Source organism: Lipotes vexillifer, unplaced genomic scaffold, assembly GCF_000442215.2.
Source record: "Lipotes vexillifer unplaced genomic scaffold, Lipotes_vexillifer_v1.1 scaffold822, whole genome shotgun sequence".
NCBI lineage: Eukaryota > Metazoa > Chordata > Mammalia > Artiodactyla > Lipotidae > Lipotes > Lipotes vexillifer.
The window spans coordinates 1,787,203-1,810,149 of record NW_006770496.1 but is presented as its reverse complement, the minus strand read 5'-3'; the positions used below and the strand labels follow the sequence as shown (position 1 = coordinate 1,810,149).

Genomic DNA, 22,947 nt, shown 5'->3' with positions numbered 1-22,947 from the left:
AAAAAAAATTTAAAAAAAAAAAAAAAAAAAAGGAACAAGTACCCAGGTCTCATACAAACAGCAGTAAATTAAATGACCATACCTCAACCCAATTGAGATACTGAAAAAGGTCCTTTTAAGATAGCACCTCCCATCACTCATTCTGGTCCACGGAGGATTTCTGTATTTTCTGTTGGTGGAAGAACCCCTTACATTGGGCAGCAGGGCCCAGAAAAACTATTGAGAAGGGAACTTAGAGGGAATTTGGATAACTTGCCAAAGTCACAGAGCTGGTAAACAGTGGTGCTGGGATTTGAACCCAGGTTCTGGTGGAACTAAGAAAGGAGAGGCTTGGAACAGGCAGGGGTCCTCATCAGCTCAGCTTTTGATAGCCCTATTGTACCTGGTCCTTGCTTTTCCCTTAAGCTGCCAGATCTCCTGGAATCACAACATTGGCTAAGCTGGGTTTGCTAGTTTTTGAAAATGAGGCTTCCTGATCGCCTGCTGAGGGGACGGTCTCTCAGACACTGCTTCGGGTAAGAAGTTCAGAAGCCTATAGATATCTCTAGAGTTGTCTCCAACTTTTCCTCCTCTGTATTTCTCTTTTATGGAAGCCATGCATAATTTATAAAGAATGCAGAATGAGTGTTCTGGGGATAAGTACTGAAATGATACGTGGACCCTACACAGACACCTACACACACACCCCACTCACATTCCCAGGGCCTGTTCTGGCCTGACACATGCTGGGGAAAGGCAGCCACAGAGAACAGTGCACTCTGCTGCTCTGGAGGTTTATCTTCCAGCGGGGCGTGGCAGATGAAGTTCTGGGAGAACAAGGAGAGAACAAATCATTGGGTTTCTGCCTCTGTAATCTCAGGCTTAACTAGAGCAGGCAGCACTGTTCACTCAGCTAATGCTTTGATATAGACAACTTTAAGAACATAATGTAACTCTGAGTTAGATTTGTAAACTTTCGCAACTCATGTGCAGCGAGATGGGTCTGCTGTTGAGGCCCCTGTGGCCCTATAATTCAATACATTCAGAGAGAGAGAGAGAGAAGGAGATTGAGAAACACAGCAAGTGCCAGCCTGGCATTCTGTTGACCACTGTGCCTTATTCGTGGAGCTCACAGTCTAGAGGGGCACAGAAAATAAACACTTCCCAGCTGAGTAACCTGGAAGACTTTCTTTAACTCCTCTGTGTCTCACTCAGTTTCTTATCTATAGAATGGACAAATAATAGCACCTATATCATTGGGTGGTTGAGAGGATTAAAAAGATAATCTGTGCCTAAAGTTTAGAATTGTAAGTGCTCAATAAAAGTTAGCTATTAGTGGTATTCATAAGAAGTCCAGGATAATAGAAAAGATACCTATTCCACATGTGGAGATTTGGGGAAGGAATCTTGAAAGAAATGTTATCCAGTGTAAGTCCTGTAAAGTTAGTAAGAGGGAGCCAGTGGAAGAGGGGTAGGGAAAAAGAGTTTAAGCATTGGCTATGCCACATGTAAAACCACAAGGCTAAATCCATCATATTATATACAAGGAAGACCAACAAACTCCCCCACTCTGACCAACCCCAAACACAAAATTGGCCAGTTATCTATTGCTATATAACAAATTACCTCTAAATTCAGCAGCCTACAACATACTACCTACAAGCAGATCAGTAACAGTAACTGCTCAGCCCCAGGGATGATGTCTATTCAATGCACATTTAAACTTTGACTTGAGCTAAATAAGTGATTTTCAGGGAAAAGGTATAGCATTTCATCTTTGACCCTATGCCAGTCCAAAAACTTATGGAGCAGTGAAGATAATGTCAAATAAAGAATTCTAGCAAATATGACCAGTAAGTATAAAGAGGACAGAATGGCAGGCAACAATCTTTCATCGTTTTGCCTGAAAATAGCTCTTTTTATTTTTACCTTGTCAGCTCCACTTAGTCTTTTCCTTTTTCTATTATTTACTATTTAACCTCTAACCCCATGATTTATTTATTCAATGAATGAGTGGAGGGATACTTTTATCTAACTGCCCCATATCCAGTGAAAATGCCTTGTGTAGTTGGACATTTTCTACAAATTCAATTCCTTCCATCATCATTTCCAGAGGGATTGGAGACCTGTATGCAAATTCATAAAAGTGGGAAAACAGGAGTTTAAAATGTGAGCCCGCCTGTCGCAACTAAGACCCGGTGCAACCAAATCAATCAATCAATCAATCAATCAGTCAATATTTTTAAAAAATGTCATGTTCACAAATCAGTCTTTCATGGGGTCAATGAAAAAAATTCTTTCACAAACAGAAAAAATAACTCCTCTAAGGGCCAGAAACAGCAACAAAGGGTGCTTATCATAAAAGTCTACTCGAGATACCATCGTCGGATTTTGCTAAGGTTTAGTCATTCCTGAAGCAGTAGGGCTGCTATTTGTCTGAAGCGGGGGTAGTTTTCCTTTGAGAGGTAAAATCCAGGCTTAGATTCTAAAAGAAGCCCAAAGTCCACATTCAAGCTACGGAGGTGAGGACACGGGAAGCCGTTACTGGGCCACCTAATGACCAGGCCTGAGCTGGGCTCTCCAACCCACTATCTCACTCATAAAAATGATCTCATTTTCTTTTTCTCCTCTGTTTCACCTTCTACCAGGAAGCTGTCACAAAACCTCGCTCTTTCTATCCTTCCAACTTGAGTTAGTGCCACAGTCTTCAGCGGCGCATCCCAGAATCTCGTGGGGAGGTTCTTTAAAATATGGATCCTGTTTGGGTAGGTTTGTGGTGGGGCCCTAGACTTCTTATTTTTAAGAAGTGCCCTAAATGGCTGCAGTGACTGGCCAAGTTTGGGAAAGGCTGCTCTACAGACTACAGCCGCTATTCAACATCATCCTCCATGTGGCACCACCAAGTGCCCCAGCCTCTTCTCCCCGCCCTGTCTCTCCCACCACTCAACCACCTGCAGCCCCTCAGACCTCCAGGCTTGTCACAAGCTCTTCCTCTTCCTTCACTGTCTTTATTGATCACTTGCTACTCATCAGTCAAGCATTAGCTAAATGCTGACCTTCTTGACTGCCCTGACCTTCCTCTGTGAGGTACCCTCCTCCGACTCTCGTCACACCTTATCATATGAGAGGAAAGCACATTTCCATCTTAAGTCACTAATTTGGAGATTCTTTCTTTCACAACAGCTGAGCCTATACCCTGCTTGATTAACAATTAGTCCTTTAAAAAGTGCTGACCTACCCTCCCTTCTTGCTAGCTAATATGTTATCAATGTGAGAGCACGACCTCTTTGGGGCTTCTTTTTTAAAAAAATTGAATTATAGTTAATTTACAATGCTGTGCTAGTTTCAGGTGTGCAACAAAGTGATTCAGTTATACATACATACATACATACATATACATATGTACACATATATATTCTTTTTCAGATTCTTTTCCATTATAAGTTATTACAAGATATTGAATAAAGCTCTCTGTGCTATACAGTAGGTCCTATTGTTTATCTGTTTTACATATAGTAGTTCGTATATGTTAATCCCAAACTCCTAATTTATGCCCCCCCCATCCCCTTTGGTAACCATAAGTTTGTTTTCTATATCTGTGAGTCTATTTCTGTTTTGTAAATAAGTTCATTTATATCATTTTTTAGATTCCACATATAAATGATATCATGGGATATTTGTCTTTCTCTGACTTACTCCACTTAGTATGATAATCTCTAGATCCATCTATGTTGCTGCAAATGGCATGATTTCATTCTTTTTTATGGCTGAGTAATATTCCATTGTGTATATATACTCTTTGGTTCTTCTTGATCTACTTACCTTTGGGTTCTTTATCAATCAGGCTTTAAATTCTTGGTGATGCTGTCCTCAATTTATGCTTCTGGAATCTTTGGACCTTGTATTTCATAATTTCCCTCTAGGAATGATGGTTTAGCTCCTACCTCTGACCAATCCTCCAGTCATTGCCTTAAGCAGGAAATCCCCAGGGTCACACAGAAGCCAGTCTTGACTCCCAGACCTTGGCAAGGGCTGGGCTGGGTAATTGCTGTCCTCATCATTCCCCCAGGAGTGGCATAGAGGGAACTAGTTGAAGGGACCAGTGAGTGAATGGTATGTAGCAATCAATTCCAACTATCCAAAATTATTTTTAAATGCTAGGATTGTCCTCTTCCCACATGCCAGCTGATTTGAGATTCTAAGTGTCCCCCTATGAAGAGTCACTTCCATGAAACCTATTTTATGGCTGAGGAACTTGAGGGAGAGTGTAGCAAAATGGTAGATATAATTAACTAGAGGGCAAGAGATTGTCCTCTGGTTTTAGCAACACACTGGATTGCACAGGTGTTTACTGACACACTATCTATACAGAGATGTCTATCTAATGTGCTGGGGGAACAGGCATGTGGGCTGAGTAATTATAAATGCCTTTCAGAAGTATGGAGCTTAAAATAATTTCCTCTTGTAGTTTTTCATAACAACCAGTGTTTATGTCCTTTTAATTCTTGCAGAAGGCAGTGAGGGCTAAGATCACTGATGTTTTCAGAAGAATGAGCCTGCAAGAGCCCCGGACTTTGCTGGCAGGTAAGAGACCCAGATGCTCACCTTGAGCAAGAAGAAAAGGGCATTGAATTGATCAGGACTCAAGACAACAGCCCGTCTGGGCTGTGCCCGTGAACAGGGAAAGGGAACACAAGAACATTCTGTCTCTTGTGGCCTGATTGCTATTGGAGAAAAGGATTCACCATGGGGCACACAACTCTCTTTTTCTGACAGAATAATGAGAAATAACTAGGATTGGGGCTTCTCTCCTCATTGTTTAGCATCTTTAATCTGCCAGCCTGCAAGATGTCTGAGGAGCAGAAAATGTAATTTTGTCCAGTTTTACTAAACAACAGCTTTTCCTCATCGGAAAAAATAATAAAAAAGTACTCTGACTCTTAATATTTCTGGAGTTGACATGACGTTAGCAGAGATAGAATTTCCATATTTTATTATGCACCATGAAAATCAGCCTTTATGCTTAATGGAAGCTTTATGCTCACTGCTAAATCCAGAGAGCGGAGGCAGGGCGGGTTAGTGAGATGCAGGGTGAGAGCTCAGATACTGCCTGTGTCACCTGTGGGCTAATAAAGAGTAGCCTAGGCTGATTTACAAAATCATCTCAAAGAGAGGTAAAAAATGCATAGGGGCTTGAAAGATCGGAGTTGCTTTTCTCTCAGGTGAATATGCATTTTCTGCAGCCAGATTAAGGATACATTTTGTCCTTGACACACAGCACGAAATTCAATCTGTGCCTACTTACCCTACAGACAACAGCTTGCCAGGGGTCGGGCTAAGATTTTATAATAGTACAGGCAACAGCCTTTGCTAGCAAAATAAACATTTGGGAAATTGTATTTCAGAATCACTTCTCTTTCCTTCCTGTCCGCCTCCCTGCAACTCGACATGCAATTCTGGTTCAGTGAAATGCAGCATTTAATATTTTGGAAATAATTTTCAAGCAGATGGGGAAGAGGCAGGAGGGCAGCATCTACTGCTGGCCTTGATGATCTCTCTACCACCCCTTCTTCTGCAACAAAACAACTCAAGCAGTGATTGTTTTTCCTTTGAAAGAAAAAAAAAATAAGACAGCATGAAAGTGTTTTCAGATTTGCTGAAACCTTTCTAAGTTGAGGTCTTCTGTGTGATATGGGAAGCTCATGTTGAACCTGACTGCTAAGGACATCTTGGAGAGACGCTAAGGTGTTTTTAAGGAGGATGAGGGCAGAGTGAGGCTCAGAACCCTTAGTTTCTGTGGAACCATGAGGGTGATTCTTCACACTCTCTTTATTGAACTACAGATGTCTTTCCAGATGAACACACTCCTAATCTAATTAGCTGTAAACAGGCCTCTCGGGTGCTGCAATTTAATTAGAGGATGGCATGAGCAGGAGGGGAGTGGGGCTGGTGCAGGAAAGATACCCAAGACTGTGAATTCCTTTTCGATGGGCACAGTTGGGATGGGGTGATGTATCGGCAGGAGTGTTTTCTGCCTTATAGGGAGACAAAAGCAAAGACATGTTGACTAGTCTCATAAAGGGCAGAATGGCCTATTATGAACATTGAATACTTGTTTTTCTACAGCACTTACTGCTCTTCCCAGAATATGAATTACTACTTGGTGCAGCAAAGGAATGGCACCAAACACGCTGGGGCTTCCTGAAGGGTCTTGGTTGATAATATGCATTCCCACGGTCAGGCCCCAGCCAAGTGTTCACTTTGGAAGAGGTGGTCCCATTACTATTCCTCATGGAACATGAGATTGTGGAGGGATTATAGGGTGGGGTTAGGGGTCAGCAGGTACTTTCAAGTTTCACAGTCAGTGGTACAGAATCCAAATTCAGAAACTCTTTCTGCTGAACAGGTTGGAAAAAGGTCACACAGCTTCAATTTAAAAGACAACTTCTGGCTGTTGCCCTCTTCTGTCATTTCGGGAAGGATTCCTAAAGGCAGTTGAGGAGGGGACGAGCTGGCATTAACTGAATAACAACCAGTGTGCGTGCTCCCTGGGTGAGGCGGGTCCCAGGTTAATAAGGACGTAAAGAAACAAGGCTTCACTGGGTTGAGGTCATGCTGACCACCAAGCAGGCCTCTGATTCCACAGGGCCCATGAGGTTGAGTAATCAGCACTGGCCTCTGACAGCTGTTTCCCTCCAGTCACCCAGCCTTGAGCCAACACATAAGATTTCTGCTGCACTTCAATGCCTTTGGACATCTTTGCTTTCTGGTGCCCAGTGCTGGCTGAAACTGATTCCAGACTTGATCTGAAAGGGTTTGAGCAGCATGTGCTGGGTAAACACCAATGACCTCTGGGCTCCAAGCCCACCCCTCTAATCTTTGCTCTGTGCTATGGAGCTGGACTCTGAAAACTACACTTCCCAGATTCCTCTAAGTGTCCCTGCCAATGAGAGGTGCAGGTGGGAGATGGGCAAGTAGGGGTGAGAGAAGGAGAGGAGGAACTATTTTCTGGCGTCTAGTTGAGGTCGGCATCCCCCAGCAGCCTCCAGCCTCCAGCCTTCTGTGTTACTTCCAGCTCCTCTCCACACTCCTCAGTGGTTCAGTAGCAGCTGGTTTGTGTGCCCTTGGCAGTCCAAACACCAGCTGCACCCCTCCCTCTAGCTTCTGGTAATACCTCTTCCTCCTTGTTGTTCCTTAGCCCTGCAGTCAGCAGCTGCTTTTTGCAATGATTAATCTCTGATAACTTCAGCATCCCGCTTTTTGTTCTAATACCTGTGTAATAAGTTCACTGTATTAAATCTACCAGGGTAGCCAATCCCCTATATTAAATCTCCCCTGTTGGAATGCTTTCATTTTCCTGACTGACCTCTCATAAATGGTGACTCTGACAGTGACAAGAAACCCAGTTTAAAAGGGTTCCACATGCTGAATTAGCCAAAATATTAGAGGCTTTCTCTCTTTGCGGTGACATCACTAAAAGCCTCTCAAATAGGGGAACCTGTGGGCAGAGTGAGGACTGAGGATAGTCTGATGGGCGGAGATGCTCTCTTGGGGAACCTCGCACATTCCAATGTGCTCCAGAAATACTTTGGTTGAGGGACTAGCCCACACCATGCTGATGGCTTCCCCATTTTGCCCTGCAGCGGTCTGTCTTAGAGTGAAAGCTCTTCCCTGACATGTGAAGAATTTTGAAAACTACACTGCAGTATCCCACAATCACATCTTTCTTTTGTAAATCCTCAAAGTTTGGACATTGGAGGCAGTGGGAAAACGCTATGACAGTGGTTCTCAAAGTCTGGGGACCCCTGGGGATCTTTGAGACCCTCAGAGAGTGTTCATGAGATCACTATTATCATCATAATACTAAGACTTGATTTATCTTTTTTATTTTAATTCACTCATAAGGGTACAATGGAGTTTTCAAGAGGCCGCATACATGGATACAGAAATAGATTGAAGGCAGAAGCAGATAGGGGAATTTAGCTGTCTTCTATCCAGATATCAAGGAGATTCACAAAAGTAGAAAAGAATGCTATTATTTTAGCCTATTTTTTTTTGTTTCAGAAAATAAAGTTGTTATAAAAATATGTTATTTATGTTAATGTGTTTCTTATTGTTATTTTCTAATGAATTAATAAATCCCATTGTGGAGTTGGTACATTCCCTTCACCCTCACTAGTCACTTAAGTTTCATGCTCCAGCCCCTGGTCATCTGGAGTTTAATCCCCACACTGAGGTCAAATCCAGGCAATCCTCTCCAGGATTTTCAATGGCCCAGGTTGGCTCTCCCTTCCTGGAGTCCATAACCTTGCCCCAGGACACACACTCTTTCTGTCCTGATGACTCAGTCACCACCCTTACATTACTCACAAGAGTCTCAGACTCCAGCTTTTTTGACCCCAGTCTCCGAAGACACCTGTCCAAGTCTCTTAGTGGCCTCCTACAGTGAGGGGAAGCACCCTGCCCTTCCCTCATGGGGACAGTGCAACCCCACTGCCATACTGACACTAGCGATTCTCAGCCTCAAGCTACAGGTTGCAGAAATGGTTTTCACTCCCTTCTTCTGCAGGCCCTGCTGAAGTCCTTCTAATAATTGACTGGAAGGTGGGACTAGTTGGCCCACATTGTCTTAGGCTCTCACTTGAAAGTTAGGTAGAAATAAATAGTCCAGTTTTTAATATCTGTTATAAAATCATCCTGAATTTCAAATGAAATATCTATCATTATTTATATTTTATACACAAGGAAATTAAAGCTCAGAGAAAATAAGTAAAGGTAAGTGGCTAAGCCAGGATTTGAACACAAGTATGTCTGATTCAAAGCCCAAGAATTTTTTATACAGAGATAATTTAGGGGCTTGAAATTCCCCTCTGGGCTCATGGTGTCAGTTTCACAAATGGCTTCCGCGCCATCAGTAGGGGGGCTGTATATCCCAATATGTCTGGGCTGGTCTGGGTTAATGCCTGTTGTCCTCACATAATTAACATTAATGATCCCTCTTCTCTCAAGTTTGGGCAATAAATTATAAGACCACCACAACCGCTAGGGTTAGGGGAGTTTGCTGCAGAGGAACCAGAAGCACCAGAAGTTTTGTAGGAGGGCAGACTCTTCCAGTAGAGTCTCCAAAGCCTGGCTTAGACCCTGCAGGGAAGATATGCACTGGGGAGATGAAGTCCAGGCAGCCTCCCCAGATGCAAGGATGCTGGGAACAGCCCTGGGTTAACCGCAGCCTGAGATATCTGGCTGGAGGAGGGTGGTCTATTCAGAAACTGGATGTGAAGTCCACAGAGCAGGCAGGGTGTGAGAAAACTTCATATCCATTGTTGATTTTAGATAACTTCCGAGTTTGTCCATTTCTTTTCTTCCCAATGTACTCTTCTAGCTTAGGACACTTTTACTAGAATAATAACAAACTCCTAGCTGAGTTTCTTGCCTGCTCCCCCTTCCTCCCCCATGCCCACCACCAATGTAATCGATCCTGCCCATTGAAACCTGAGTGATTTTTCTGAAATTCAAGTCAGACTGCTGCTATTTCTTAGTTTAAACCCCTTTGACGGCTTCCTATTGCCTTCAGAATAAACTCTGAGTTCCTTAATGTGGCTTTGAGGTCCTTTGAGATCAGCTCCTATTCACCTTCCTAGGCTCTTCTCTTACATTCAGACCTTGTGCTGGATCAATGTCAGTTCAGCCCCACCAAACTTCTCATAACTCTGCACCCTCTTACTTGTGAGCCTTTGCACGTGCTCTTTCAGCCCCTAAGACACTCCTTCCTAGGTCTGCTGGGATGGATGCCTCTGATGCCTCCTTCCTCCCAGTTTGGGAAGCACGCGTGCATCACAGCAGCTCACACTCTGGAATTGCCTATTTGCTTACTTGCATTTCCCCACAAGGCCTGAAACTCTCTGAGGAGCTGGGCTCTTTCCATCCTTTTTACCTCTGTATCATTAGCTCCTTTCACAGGGTTTGGCACGTGGTAGGTCCTGGGTTAGGATTTAGTGATATTTTGCTTACAAACATTAAAAGCCAAATAACCAAAACAGGAGACATCTGAGCTCAACATACATCATGGGTGTCCTCTAGGCGTGGTACTTATACCTAACCTGATTCTCTGTGCAAATGAAGAGACTCTATAGATAATGTTTTAAAAACTGGAAGTCTTTTTTAAAAAGGAGCATTTAAAAAATATTCCATATATGAGTGAAATCATATGGTATTTGTTTTTTTCCATCTGACTTATTTCACTTAGCCTAATACCCTCAAGGTCCATCCATGTTGTGGCTAATGGCAAGATTTCATCTTTTTATTTTTATGGCTGGGTAGTATTCCATTGTATATATATACCATATCTTCTTCTTTTTTTTTCTAATCATGGTTTTGATCTTCATTATCTGATCGATTTTGGGCAGGATACTTAAGTTCTCTATGCTACCATTTCTTTCCTTTTCTTTTTTAACATGTTTATTCGAGTATAATTGCTTTACAATGTTGTGTTAGTTTCTGTTGTATAACAAAGTGAATCAGCTCTACGTATACATATATCCCTATATGCCCTCCCTCTTGCATCTCCCTCCTACCCTCCCTATCCCACCTCTCTAGGTGGTCACAAAGCACCGAGCTGATCTCCCTGTGCTATGCGGCTGCTTCCCACTAGCTATCTGTTTTACATTTGGCAGTGTATATATGTCAATGCTACTCTCTCACTTCGTCCCAGCTTACCCTCCCCACTCCCCGTGTCCTCAAGTCCGTTCTCTACGCCTACGTCTTTATTCCTGTCCTGCCCTTAGGTTCATCAGAACCTTTTTTTTTTTTTTTTAGATTCCATATATATGTGTTAGCATATGGTATTTGTTTTTCTCTTTCTGACTTACTTCACTCCGTATGACAGACTCTAGGTCCATCCACCTCACTACAAATAACTCAATTTCGTTTCTTTTTGTGGCTGAGTAATATTTCACTGTATATATGTGCCACATCTTCTTTATCCATTCACCTGCCGATGGGCACTGGGTAAAGGGGTTCAACTGTATGATGATGGATAGAAACTAAATTTTTGGTGGTGAACATGCTGTAGTGTATACAGAAGTTGTAATATAATGTACATATGAAGCATATATAATGTTACAAACTGATGTTACTTCAATAAAAAATAATAAGTAAAAAAAAAAAAAGGAGTATGGGGCTTCCCTGGTGGTGCAGTGGTTGAGAGTCCGCCTGCTGATGCAGGGGACATGGGTTCGTGCCCTGGTCCGGGAAGATCCCACATGCTGCGGAGCGGCTGGGCCCGTGAGCCACGGCCTCTGAGCCTGCAAGTCCAGAGCATGTGCTCCGCAACGGGAGAGGCCACAACAATGAGAGGCCCGCGTACCGCCAAAAAAAAAAAAAAAAAAAAAAAAAAATGGAGTATGATCTATACTGGCCAGAAAATTAAACCATGAATCAGCTTAATTTCCAGTCATGGATTATGGCTTGTACACTGAAAAGGATAGTATGAAACACTGACAGATATAATGAGTAAAAAGACTAAGTACTGAAAAGGATAGTATGAAACACTGACAGATATAATGAGTAAAAAGACTAAGTAGCAATGTGGAAAATTGATTATGATTAGTACTAATTTTAAAAACAAGGAGCATTACCAATTGCTTACTTGCTATTCTTGTGACTACATAGTGTGTGCGTGCATGTGTGTGTGTGTGTGTGTGTGTGTGTGTGTATGAGTAGTGAGGGTAGAGTACTGGGGAAGAGAAAAGTTTAAGATAGTGGGGATAATTTTTTTTAATATTCTCATAATTGGTTCTAATGTTGACTTTATATCTTCTTTTTTTCCCAATAAGAAGAATATTAAAAGAATATTTCAAAACAAATCTGATACTCCAAAATGTTAAAATGATTCTCTCTGGGTGGTAGCACAAGGGGAATTTTAATAATTTCTTCATAATTTCTGTATTTGCTTATTTTTCTCCACTGAATATTTAACATATCTGATTAGATAAAAGCAACAGAGCAAACATTCCCTCTCTTCCCTCTTTCACTTTGGGCAGATTACTTCCTTCCCTATTGGTCCTGGCCATGTGACTTGCTTTGCTTATGGGTTGATGGTGGACATGATGTAGCAAATATGTTTGTGTGAGGGCCTTGCCCTCTTGCACTTCTGACATTATCATGAAAAGTGCACGCTCTGGATAGATTGCCCAACCAAGGAAAAATGAGAGACACATGGAGCAGACCTGGACCCAAGCTTCAGCTTGGAGCGAAGACCAACAGGGCGCAGCCTAGAACAGCTGTGTGAGTGAGAAGAAATGACGATTGTTTTAAGTCATTGAGATTTGGGTGGTGTATACAGCATTATTTTGACAATAACTCAGTGATAAATCTTCATTTTCAACATCAACTTTCTGATCAAAATCTCTGTCTTTTATTATTCTTGTCCCATCTTTCATTCTTATCAAATGGTATCCCACAGAAGTGGCCCAGGCTGGGAGTGCCCAGGCTAACTTTTAGCTTGGAGAGGAATGTTAACCTGGAGAGATTTTTTTTTTTTTTTTGCGGTACGTGGGCCTCTCACTGTTGTGGCCTCTCCCGTTGTGGAGCACAGGCTCCGGACGCGCAGGCTCAGGGCCATGGCTCATGGGCCCAGCCGCTCTGCGGCATGTGGGATCTTCCCGGACCGGGGCACAAACCTGTGTCCCCTGCATCGGCAGGAGGACTCTCAACCACTGCGCCACCAGGAAAGCCCCTGGAGAGATATTTTAAGAATCCTAGAACATCAAAGGCTTGAAATAGATGACAAACTAACACTAAAACTGTAGTGTTGTCTCTACCATCAATAACATTATTGACACATTGATGATACTAATGAATCCCAATTACCATTATGCCCAATATGGGTTCCTCATTGCCATTCTCATAGTCACTTTTCAGAACTACTAATTTACTGCCAAAAAGGGATGGGTGTGGGGTGGGAAATAACCCAAACCCAAACCAACAACTGCTGATCTGCAGTTATTTCAATTCATTTGTTGCTGCAAATAGCAAATAAAAAATTGCTACAATCCAAATTCCAATTGTCTGGATTCCAGGATGGGGCTGGCTACTGGGCTTGTGGGAATGATTTCTTTAAAGCATCTTCTCAATGGGTCTTTCTCTTCCCCAGAGACTTAGCACACTGCGGAGAGAGCTGCCAGCTCCAGTGAGAGGCTGCCCTCCCCAAGGGAACCCTAAAGCGAGAGGCACCCCTCACCTCAGCCTCCAGAGGCCAGGTGTGGGATAGGAAGGTCAAGCATGAGGACATCGACCAGCCTGGTTTGTTACCACCACTGCACTACGTGAGCTGTGTGTCAATCGACTTTTGTCTGGTTTGAATCCAACATACAGTTTCTAAAGCTTTTTCACAGACCTCAGCTCACTGAAGCACATGGCCTTCCTTCATCATCTACAGAGTTTCTGATTAGGTGGTTTGTTCAAGATGATACTGACAGGAAGTGGTTCTGCACCTCTTAGCTGTGTGACCTTCGGCTATCTACTCAACATTTCTGAGTACTTGTCTGGAAAGTGAGGCTATGTTGTAATAACACCTACCTTAGAGGGCTTTTATGAAGATTAAAAAAGTAATGCTTTAGTATTCTTTAGCTAGTTTCCTTAGCTATTTGCTTAAAAACAAAACAAAACAATCCCTCAAATGTTTGGTACATACATAACAAAAATTCATTGAAGAAAAATTAGAATAAAAGTTATCCAGAATTCTAGAGTCCAAAGTTAACATACTGATCTACAACCTTCAAATTATTTTCTTTGTCTGTACACATGAACACACATATATTCATTAAAAACTGGCCCATATATTACTATCTTGTAACCTGGTTTTGCCACCTAACAAATTACCATAAACATATTTTCTTGCTAAGAAATGTGTCTATAATATATGTATTAACAGTTGCATAATATTTCATTTTGTGAATGCAATATATTTTTAAATATCTAATCCCCTTTTTTTTAAAACATCTTTATTGGAGTATAACTGCTTTACAGTATTGTGTTAGTTTCAGCTGTATAACAAAGTGAATCAGCTATATGCATACGTATATCCCCATATCCCCTCCCTCTTGAGTCCCCCTCCCAACCTCCTTACCCCACCCCTCTGGGTGGTCGCAAATCACCGAGCTGATCTCCCTGTGCCATGCAGCTGCTTCCCACTAGCTATCTATTTTACATTTGGTAGTGTCACTTTCTCACTTCATCCCAGCTTACCCTTCCCCCTCCCTATGTCCTCAAGTCCATTCTCTACGTCTGCGTCTTTATTCCTGTCCTGCCCCTAGGTTCATCAGAACCACTTTTTTTTTTTTTTCGATTCCCTATATATGTGTTAGCATATGGTATTTATTTTTCTCTTTCTGACTTACTTCACTCTCTATGACAGACTCTAGGTCCATCCACCTCACTACAACTAACTCAATTTCATTTCTTTTTACAGCTGAGTAACATTCCTTTGTATATACATGCCACATCTTCTTTATCCTTTCATCTGTCGATGGACGCTTAGATTGTTTCCATGTGCTGGCTATTGTAAATAGTGCTGCAGTGAACATTGTGGTATATGACTCTGTTTGAATTATGGTTTTCTCAGGGTATATGCCCAGTAGTGGGATTGCTGGGTCGTATGGTAGCTCTATTTTTGGCTTTTTAAGGAACCTCTATACTGTTCTCCATAGTGGATGGATCAATTTACATTCCCACCAACAGTGCAAGAGGGTTCCCATTTCTCCACACCCTCTCTAGCATTTATTGTTTGTAGATTTTTTGATGATGGCCATTCTGACCGGTGTGAGGTGATACCTCATTGTAGTTTTGATTTGTATTTCTCTAATGATTAGTGGTGTTGAGCATCTTTTCATGTGTTCATTGGCAATTTGTATATCTTTTTTGGAGAAATGTCTATTTAGGGCTTCTGCCCATTTTTGGGTTGGGTTGTTTGTTTTTTGGATATTGAGCTGCATGAGCTGCTTGTGTATTTTGGAGATTAATCCTTTGTCAGTTGCTTCATTTGCAAATATTTTCTCCCACTCTGAAGGTTGTCTTTTTGTCTTGTTTATGGTTTCCATTGCTGTGCAAAAGCTTTTAAGTTTCATTAGGTCCCATTTGTTTATTTTTATTTCCAGTACTCTAGGAGGTGGGTCAAAAGGATCTTGCTGTGATTTATGTCAAAGAGTGTTCTGCCTATGTTTTCCTCTAAGAGTTTTAGAGTGTCTGGCCTTACATTTAGGTCTTTAATCCACTTTGAGTTTATTTTTTTGTATGGGGTTAGGAAGTGTTCTAATTTCATTCTTTTACATGTAGCTGTCCAATTTCCCCAGCACCACTTATTGAAGAGGCTGTCTTTTCTCCATTGTATACTCTTGCCTCCTTTATCAAAGATAAGGTGACCATATGTGTGTGGGTTTATCTCTGGGCTGTCTATCCTGTTCCATTCATCTATATTTCTGTTTTTGTGACAGTACCATACTGTCTTGATTACTGTAGCTTTGTAGTATAGTCTGAAGTCCAGGAGCCTGATTCCTCTAGATCCATTTTTCTTTCTCAAGATTCCTTTGGCTATTTGGGGTCTTTTGTGTTTCCATACAAATTGTGAAATTTTTTGTTCTAGTTCTGTGAAAAATGCCAATGTTAGTTTGATAGGGATTGCACTGAACCTGTAGATTGCTTTGGGTAGTATAGTCATTTTCACAATGTTGATTCTTCCAATCCAAGAACATAGTATATCTCTCCATCTGTTTGTATCATCGTTAATTTCTTTCAGCAGTATTTTATAGTTTTCTGCATACAGGTCTTTTGTCTCCTTAGGTAGGTTTTTTCCCAGGTATTTTATTCTTTTTGTTGCAGTGGCAAGTGGGAGTGTTTCCTTAATTTCTCTTTCAGATTTTTCATCATTAGAGTTTAGAAATGCCAGAGATTTCTGTGCATTAATTTTATATCCTGCTACTCTACCAAATTCATTGATTAGCTCTAGTAGTTTTCTGGTAGCATCTTTAGGATTCTCTATGTATAGTATCATGTCATTTGCAAACAATGACAGTTTTACTCCTCCTTTTTGGATTTAGATTCATTTTATTCCTTTTTCTTCTCTGATCACTGTGGCTAAAACTTCCAAAACTATGTTGAATAATATTGGTGAGAGTGGGAAACCTTGTCTTGTTCCTGTTCTTAGAGGAAATGCTTTCGGTTTTTCACCATTGAGAATGATGTTTGCTGTGGGTTTGTCATCTATGGTCTTTATTATGTTGAGGTAGTTCCCTCTATGCCTACTTTCTGGAGAGTTTTTATCATAATTGGGTGCTGAATTTTGTCAAAAGCTTTTTCTGCATCTATTGAGATGATCATACAGTTTTCCCCCTTCAATTTGTTAATATGGTTTATCACATTGATTGGTTTCATATATTGAAGAATCCTTGCATTCCTGGGATAAACCCCACTTGATCGTAGTGTATGATCCTTTTACTGTGCTGTTGACATCTAGTCTCATAGTATTGTGGTCGGAAAAGATACTTGGTATGATTTCAATTTTCTTAAATTTACCAAGGCTTGATTTGTGACCCAGGATATAATCTATCCTGGAGAATGTTCCATGAGCACTTGAGAAGTGTATTCTGTTGTTTTTGGATGGAATGTCCTATAAATATCTATTAAGTCCATCTTGTTTAATGTATCATTTAAAGCTTGTGTTCCTTATTTATTTTCATTTTGGATGATCTGTCCATTGGTGACAGTGGGGTGTTAAAGTCCCCTACTATGATTGTGTTACTGTTGATTTCCCCTTTTATGGCTGTTAGCATTTGTTTTATGTATTGAGGTGCCCCTGTGTTGGGTGCATAAATATTTACAATTGTTATAACTTCTTCTTCGATTGATCCCTTGATCATTATGTAGTGTCCTTTGTCTCTTGTAATAGCCTTTATTTTAAAGTCTATTATGTCTGATATGGGAATTGCCACTCCAGCTTTCTTCTGATTTCCATTTGTATGGAATATCTTTTTCCATCCCCTCACTTTCAGTCTGTATGTGTCCCTAGGTCTGAAGTGGGTCTCTTTTAAACAGCATATATATGGGTCTTGTTTTGTATCCATTCAGCCAGTCTATGTCTTTTGGTTGGAGCATTTAATCCATTTACATTTAAGGTAATTATCAATATGTATGTTCCTCTTACCATTTTCTTAATTGTTTTGGGTTTGTTATTGTAGGTCTTTTCCTTTTCTTGTGTTCCCTGCCTAGAGATGTTCCTTTAGCATTTTGTTGTAAAGCTGGTTTGGTGGTACTGAATTCTCTTAGCTTTTGCTTGTTTGTAAAGGTTTTAATTTCTCTGCTGAATCTGAATGAGATCCTTGCTGGGTAGAGTAACCTTGGTTGTAGGATTTTCCCTTTCATCACTTTAAATATGTCCTGCCACTCCTTTCTGGCTTGCAGAGTTTCTGCTGAAAAATCAGCTGTTAACCTTATGGGGATTCCCTTGTATATTATTTGTTGCTTTTCCCTTGCTGCTTTTAATATTTTTTTCTTTGTATTTAATTTTTGATAGTTAGATTAATATGTGTCTTGGCGTGTTTCTCTTTGGGTTCATCCTGTATGGTGCTCTCTGTGCTTCCTGGACTTGATTGACTATTTCCTTTCCCATGTTAGGGAAGTTTTCTACTATTATCTCTTCAAATAGTTTCTCAGACCCTTTCTTTTTCTCTTCTTCTTCTGGGACCCCTATAATTCAAATGTTGTTGTGTTTAATATTGGACCAGAGGTCTCGAGACTGTCCTCAATTATTTTCATTCTTTTTTCTTTATTCGGCTCCCTGGCAGTTATTTCCACCATTTTATCTTCCAGCTCACTTATCCTTTCTTCTGCCTCAGTTATTCTGTTATTGATTCCTTCTAGAGTATTTTTAATTTCCGTAATTGTGTTGTTCATCATTGTTTGTTTGCTCTTTAGTTCTTCTGTATCCTTGTTAAATGTTTCTTGTATCTTCTCCATTCTGTTTCTGAGATTTTGGATCATCTTTACTATCATTACTCTGAATTCTTTTTCAGGTAGCTTGCCTATTTCATCTTCATTTATTTGGTTTTGTAGGTTTTTATCTTGCTCTTTCGTCTGTAACGTATTTTTTTGTCATTTCTTTCTTTTTTAAAAAATTTTTTGATGGGTGGTGCTGTATTCCTGTCTTACTGGTTGTTTGGCCTGAGACGTCCAGCATTGGAGTTTGCAGGCAGTTAGATAGAGCTGAGTCTTGGTGCTGAGATGAGGACCTCTTGGAGGCCTCACTCTGATTGATATTTCCTGGGGTCTGAGGTTCTCTGTTAGTCCAGCGGTTTGGACTTGGAGCTCCTAACACGGGAGCTCTGGCCCAGCCTCTGGCCTGGGAACCAAGATCCTGCAAACTTCGTGGCATGGTTAAAAAAAAAAAGGAAGAAAGGAGCAGTACAATATCAAAGAATAAAAAACGAAATAAAATTAGAAAGATAAAAAATATATTAGGAAAAATAAAACTATAATTGAAACAACTGCAACAAGGTAAAATAAAACCAAAGCAGAAAAAAGAAAAAAAAGGGGGGTGGGCAACAAGCCAAAAGGAGAGATCACCAGTTGCTGGGGGTTCCTCCTATCCCCTTAGGTGTCTGTGGTCCCCCACTGGTGCCTGGTAGCTGCCCTAGTTGTGAGGAGACGCAAATTCCACATCCTCCTAGTATGCCATCTTGACTCCACCCCTAATCCCCTATTTTTTTTTGAATTTCTTTGTTCATTTTTGCTCTTATAAATAACTCTTTGATGAATACTCATGTACATAGATTCTTGAGCAAATGACTGCTTAGTTTTAAAGAGAAATTTTCAGAAGCAGAATTACTTGTTAAAATCACAAATGTTATAACGTCACTTTTATGCATATTGTCAAGTTGCCTGTCAGAGAAGTTCTAGCAACTTAAACTCTCATTAGTGGTGAAGGAACATGTCCTCTTCACCATATTCTTGTTAAAAGTAGGCCTTTATCACTTTTTAACGTTTGCTTATTTGACAGATGATAGATGATACCTCATTGTTGTTTTAATTTGTTTTTCTTTGATTACTACTGAAGATGAAACTGTTGTTTATATTTATTGGTCACGTTCTTGATCATTAAAAAATTAAATTGTTTTTTCCTTATTGCTATGCAGGAACTCTTTGTTATTAGAGAATTTAAATCTTGTCTTATATGTTATAAATATTGCTCTAGTTTTTCATTTGTCTTTTAATTTTATGAATTTTTGGACATTGTATACATTTGAAGATTTCATGTAATTAAATCTAGTAATACCTCTTTTTGGCTTTGCTTTTATATCATGCTCAGAGAGATTGGAATACTTCTTAAAATAATCTTTTTCAGGAAAGCATAAATCTGTTATATTTTCTGAATCTTTGAATGACTGAGAATACATTTCTGCGGCCTTCATGTAGGAACCATATCTTGGCAGCTGGAGCAGTTTTGACACACTATCCTCAAAATGTTGTAGAGGTCGTTCCACTATTTTCTGAAATTTATCATTGAAAGATAAGTCTGATGTCAAAAGGATTTTTCCTCCTAGTATGTCCCCTGGTTGTTTGTTGGGCTGAATGATTGCAAGATTTTTCTTTATATTTGGAATATGATGGAAAAGCAAGACATGACGAGGAGAGTCTCTTTTATATTCTCTGGAGTTCAGTGGGGTTTTGGATTAAAGTCAAGGATTTCTTCAACTCAAGAAAATTATCTTTTGTTGTTTATTTGGTCACCACTTCCTCTCTGTCTGATGTGTTCACCTCCCCGGGGTTTCCTATTCAATCTCCTGGACCTATCCTATATGCCTCTCATGTGAGTTCCAGAATTTGGCTGACTGGTTTTCTCACCCTGTTTTTTACATTGTCCAACTTGCTAGTCAGTATGGCCATCACATTTTTATATCAGGTCATTATTGTTTCACCTAAAAGTAGTCTTCCCTAACCTCAGATTGTTCCTTTTTCATGAGTATAATCTCCTCACATTATTGTTGAGAATCTGGATTTAATATCTTACAAAATTCACTTTCCTATAGCAAGCTTTTTTCAAGAGTTCTTTTCTTTGGAGACCATGAACATTTTTTCTATGTTCAAATGTTTCTCTGTTTGCTCATTTTACAAGGGAGGTCTGTGTTTGCCCAGTTTTAGAACTTGGGAGAGGTTCCATCAGAGAGTATTCAGGTTCATGTCTGATTTCTTCAGTGTGAGAAAAGGGATCAAAGAAGAATGTATGGTTCTTGTAGTTTAACTTCCCTGGATCAGCGTTTTCATTTTATAGGAGGTTGAAGAGAGAACTACATCCCGAGGTGACTGTACAACAAGGGCTTCCCCACTATGCCCAAGTTTCCTTTCCACCCAGCAGGGGCACCATCCTCCTTCTCTAATGGACGAGATAGCTCTTGTTATGAGCCTGTTGTTCGTATCACAGTGTTTGAACTGAACTGAACTGAAATGGCTATGGATGTGCCTTTGATGGCAGATTGTGCTGAGAAGGGAAATTTGCACCTGTTTGGATTTGGCATCACATTTATAGAGAGCAAGGGGGAAACAAACACAGAGGCCAGCACATCCCGCATGATTACTGCCAAAATTACTTACCAAAGACATCTGTGAAGCTGTGATCCAATCGGGAGGGATGTGAAAATGAGCCCCAGCTGAGTCTCCCAGCAAAATGATTCCCCTGGGCTGTGAACCTAGGTGGCACAATTTATTTGCATTATTTATGCGTTCAAGTAGTTTGGAGCCTCCAGATTGGGTAGTTAGGTGAGCACATACCCTGGTGTGTATTCTGTGCATAGAGCATCGTAACAGTGATGCATTGCCACTTTTCGAGTGTTGGAGAGTGAGGGGCATAGCATTTAGGAGCTGAATGAGATTTCCAGGCCATTGAAACTGCCAGCTAAGCTGTGCAGATGCAGGTGTGCTTCCTAGCTCAGCATAAAACAAACTCCTGTGCAACATCTTGAGTGAATGATAGATGAATAAAAGCATCAAAACATTATCTGAACTCAGAAATATGCCCTAAATTTTGGTTCTGAAAATTGCTTCCTTGGAGAACACACTCATTTCTGCTAATATCCACTTTAGGAATCAGTAATCTCATGGAGCAATTTTGATTTTTTTCAAAGATGTTATGGTCTTTTAATATCCTTTATATATACAAAAGCACTGGATGGATAATTATGGTTGATTAGTGGGGAGATGGAGAGATAAAATCTCTCTGCAGCCCTATATGTTTGGAGGTTAAGAATCACTTAATCTGATTCTAAGGCCCATCTACATGAATCATTCATCCATGGGTGATGCATGAACTCTTCCAAATCCCTTAAGATCCTGAAAGAATCAATCAGTGCCTCTCAGAGTCAGAGAGGAGAGCCTACCTCCTCCGCCTCCAAAGGCCCCAAATCAAGCCAAGGATGGCCCAGCCTCACTCCAGCGGCTCCCTATCTTGGGACTTTGTGACAGCTAGCACTTGGCCACACAAATGGGGACTGAGAAGGCCCAGGACATTGAGGAGGGGTTGGGATTTGGGGAATCCAAGAGGCTTCCCACAGTGAACCCAGAGCCTCACACCAGGATTTCACTTAGATCTGAGTTTACTTATTCATTTGTCTATTTGTTAATGCATTCTTTTATTCATCCAACAAGCATTTCTAAACTGCATTACTATGTGTCGGGTCCTTACATTTTCTACCTCCATCCTGTCCTTCTAATAGCTTACAGACAATTAGACTTTAAGCTGATTGAGGGCAAGGACTGTATCACGTCTGCCCATAAAAACTCATAGCCAAGTATAGCCCTTGGTGCCTAATAGGAATAGGTGTTCAGGAAATATCTGTTGAATGAATGAATGAATGAAATGCTTCTAAATGTTAGGGGAAAGCATTGTCTAAACTTAAAACAGTGATGCTACCATAGGGTCTTGTTTGAGACTCTTTGGGCATCACCAGTACCATGTTTTCAGTATTATGTGGGTGGTAATAGGTTCCTCCTAAGAACACTGGTAGCCCAGGTGTATGTGGCATTGGGCATTTAGAATACAGAGCTTTTGCTCAGGCATTTTTGGGAACTCTCAATGGCTGTTGCTTGGAGGTCTCCATCAAGTCACCCAGATATGAGTCTTCAGCCCAGTCGACACAAGGGCTCTGTCAGTACAAGTCTAGACATCTGACCTTGTAGTGTATGGAGGAGGACACAGAGAAGACTGAAAATTATCACCTCCACTTATTTTCTTATTTGGAGAAGTGCTGGATTTCAGTTACCCTGTTATCTCTCTTACAGCCTTTTCTAATATTATCATTAAAGTTTCCAATTCCCCCAAAAAGGAATCAATTAAAAAAATTCAGTTTTGCTTTGTCTTGGTTCTGCCTCATTTGTCTATAATCTTTTTCATGTCATTTTCTAATTTGTCACGAAAATAAATGTAAATTGGTCAACATTACGTTGTAGCATCAGGCACTTCCTCACTTGGATGGTCTGTTTGCTTCAATCTGACTCAGACTAGAAAAGAATATCCTATTGGAATAAGTACACTGACTTTTACAATTCATACCTTCACAGAATTTCTTCTCGTATGGAATTCCATCTTTTGGATCAACACCCTTTAAGAGAAATGATGAAATTAGCAGCTTGCTTTTAAATTTATGAGACACAAACACGAAATCCTTCCCAAATGGCTTTAAAAGCACAAAAACAAATCAGTAGATAAAATCCTTTAAAGTCTCTTGAGCCCTTAATCCAACATAGCAACATCCTAGATAAGTGAATTGGGCTTTAAGGAACTGGGGGCAGGAATAAGGAGAGATCCAGAAACTGGACCATCTTGTTCAGAAGGATGCAGGGCAGGGCTCTGAGTGCTGGTAACATCACCCGGAGGGAGAACTGAGGGTCCATTCAGTGACTGGGACACAGGGGCAGAGTGGGTTC

The 22,947-nt window shown here is 40.7% G+C and overlaps 1 protein-coding gene across 2 annotated transcripts in view; it reads right to left on the bottom strand.

Moving 5' to 3' along the window:
* Window positions 1-22,947, bottom strand: part of AOAH (acyloxyacyl hydrolase) — a 179,296-nt gene that overhangs the window by 79,422 nt on the left and 76,927 nt on the right. For both annotated transcript variants that reach the window (XM_007446115.1, XM_007446116.1), the window contains 2 exons: window positions 22,574-22,622; window positions 20,620-20,714 (listed from right to left, as the gene is read on the bottom strand). In XM_007446115.1, coding sequence (XP_007446177.1) covers window positions 20,620-20,714; window positions 22,574-22,622 — 144 coding nt within the window. The remainder of the gene's footprint in view (window positions 1-20,619; window positions 20,715-22,573; window positions 22,623-22,947) is intronic.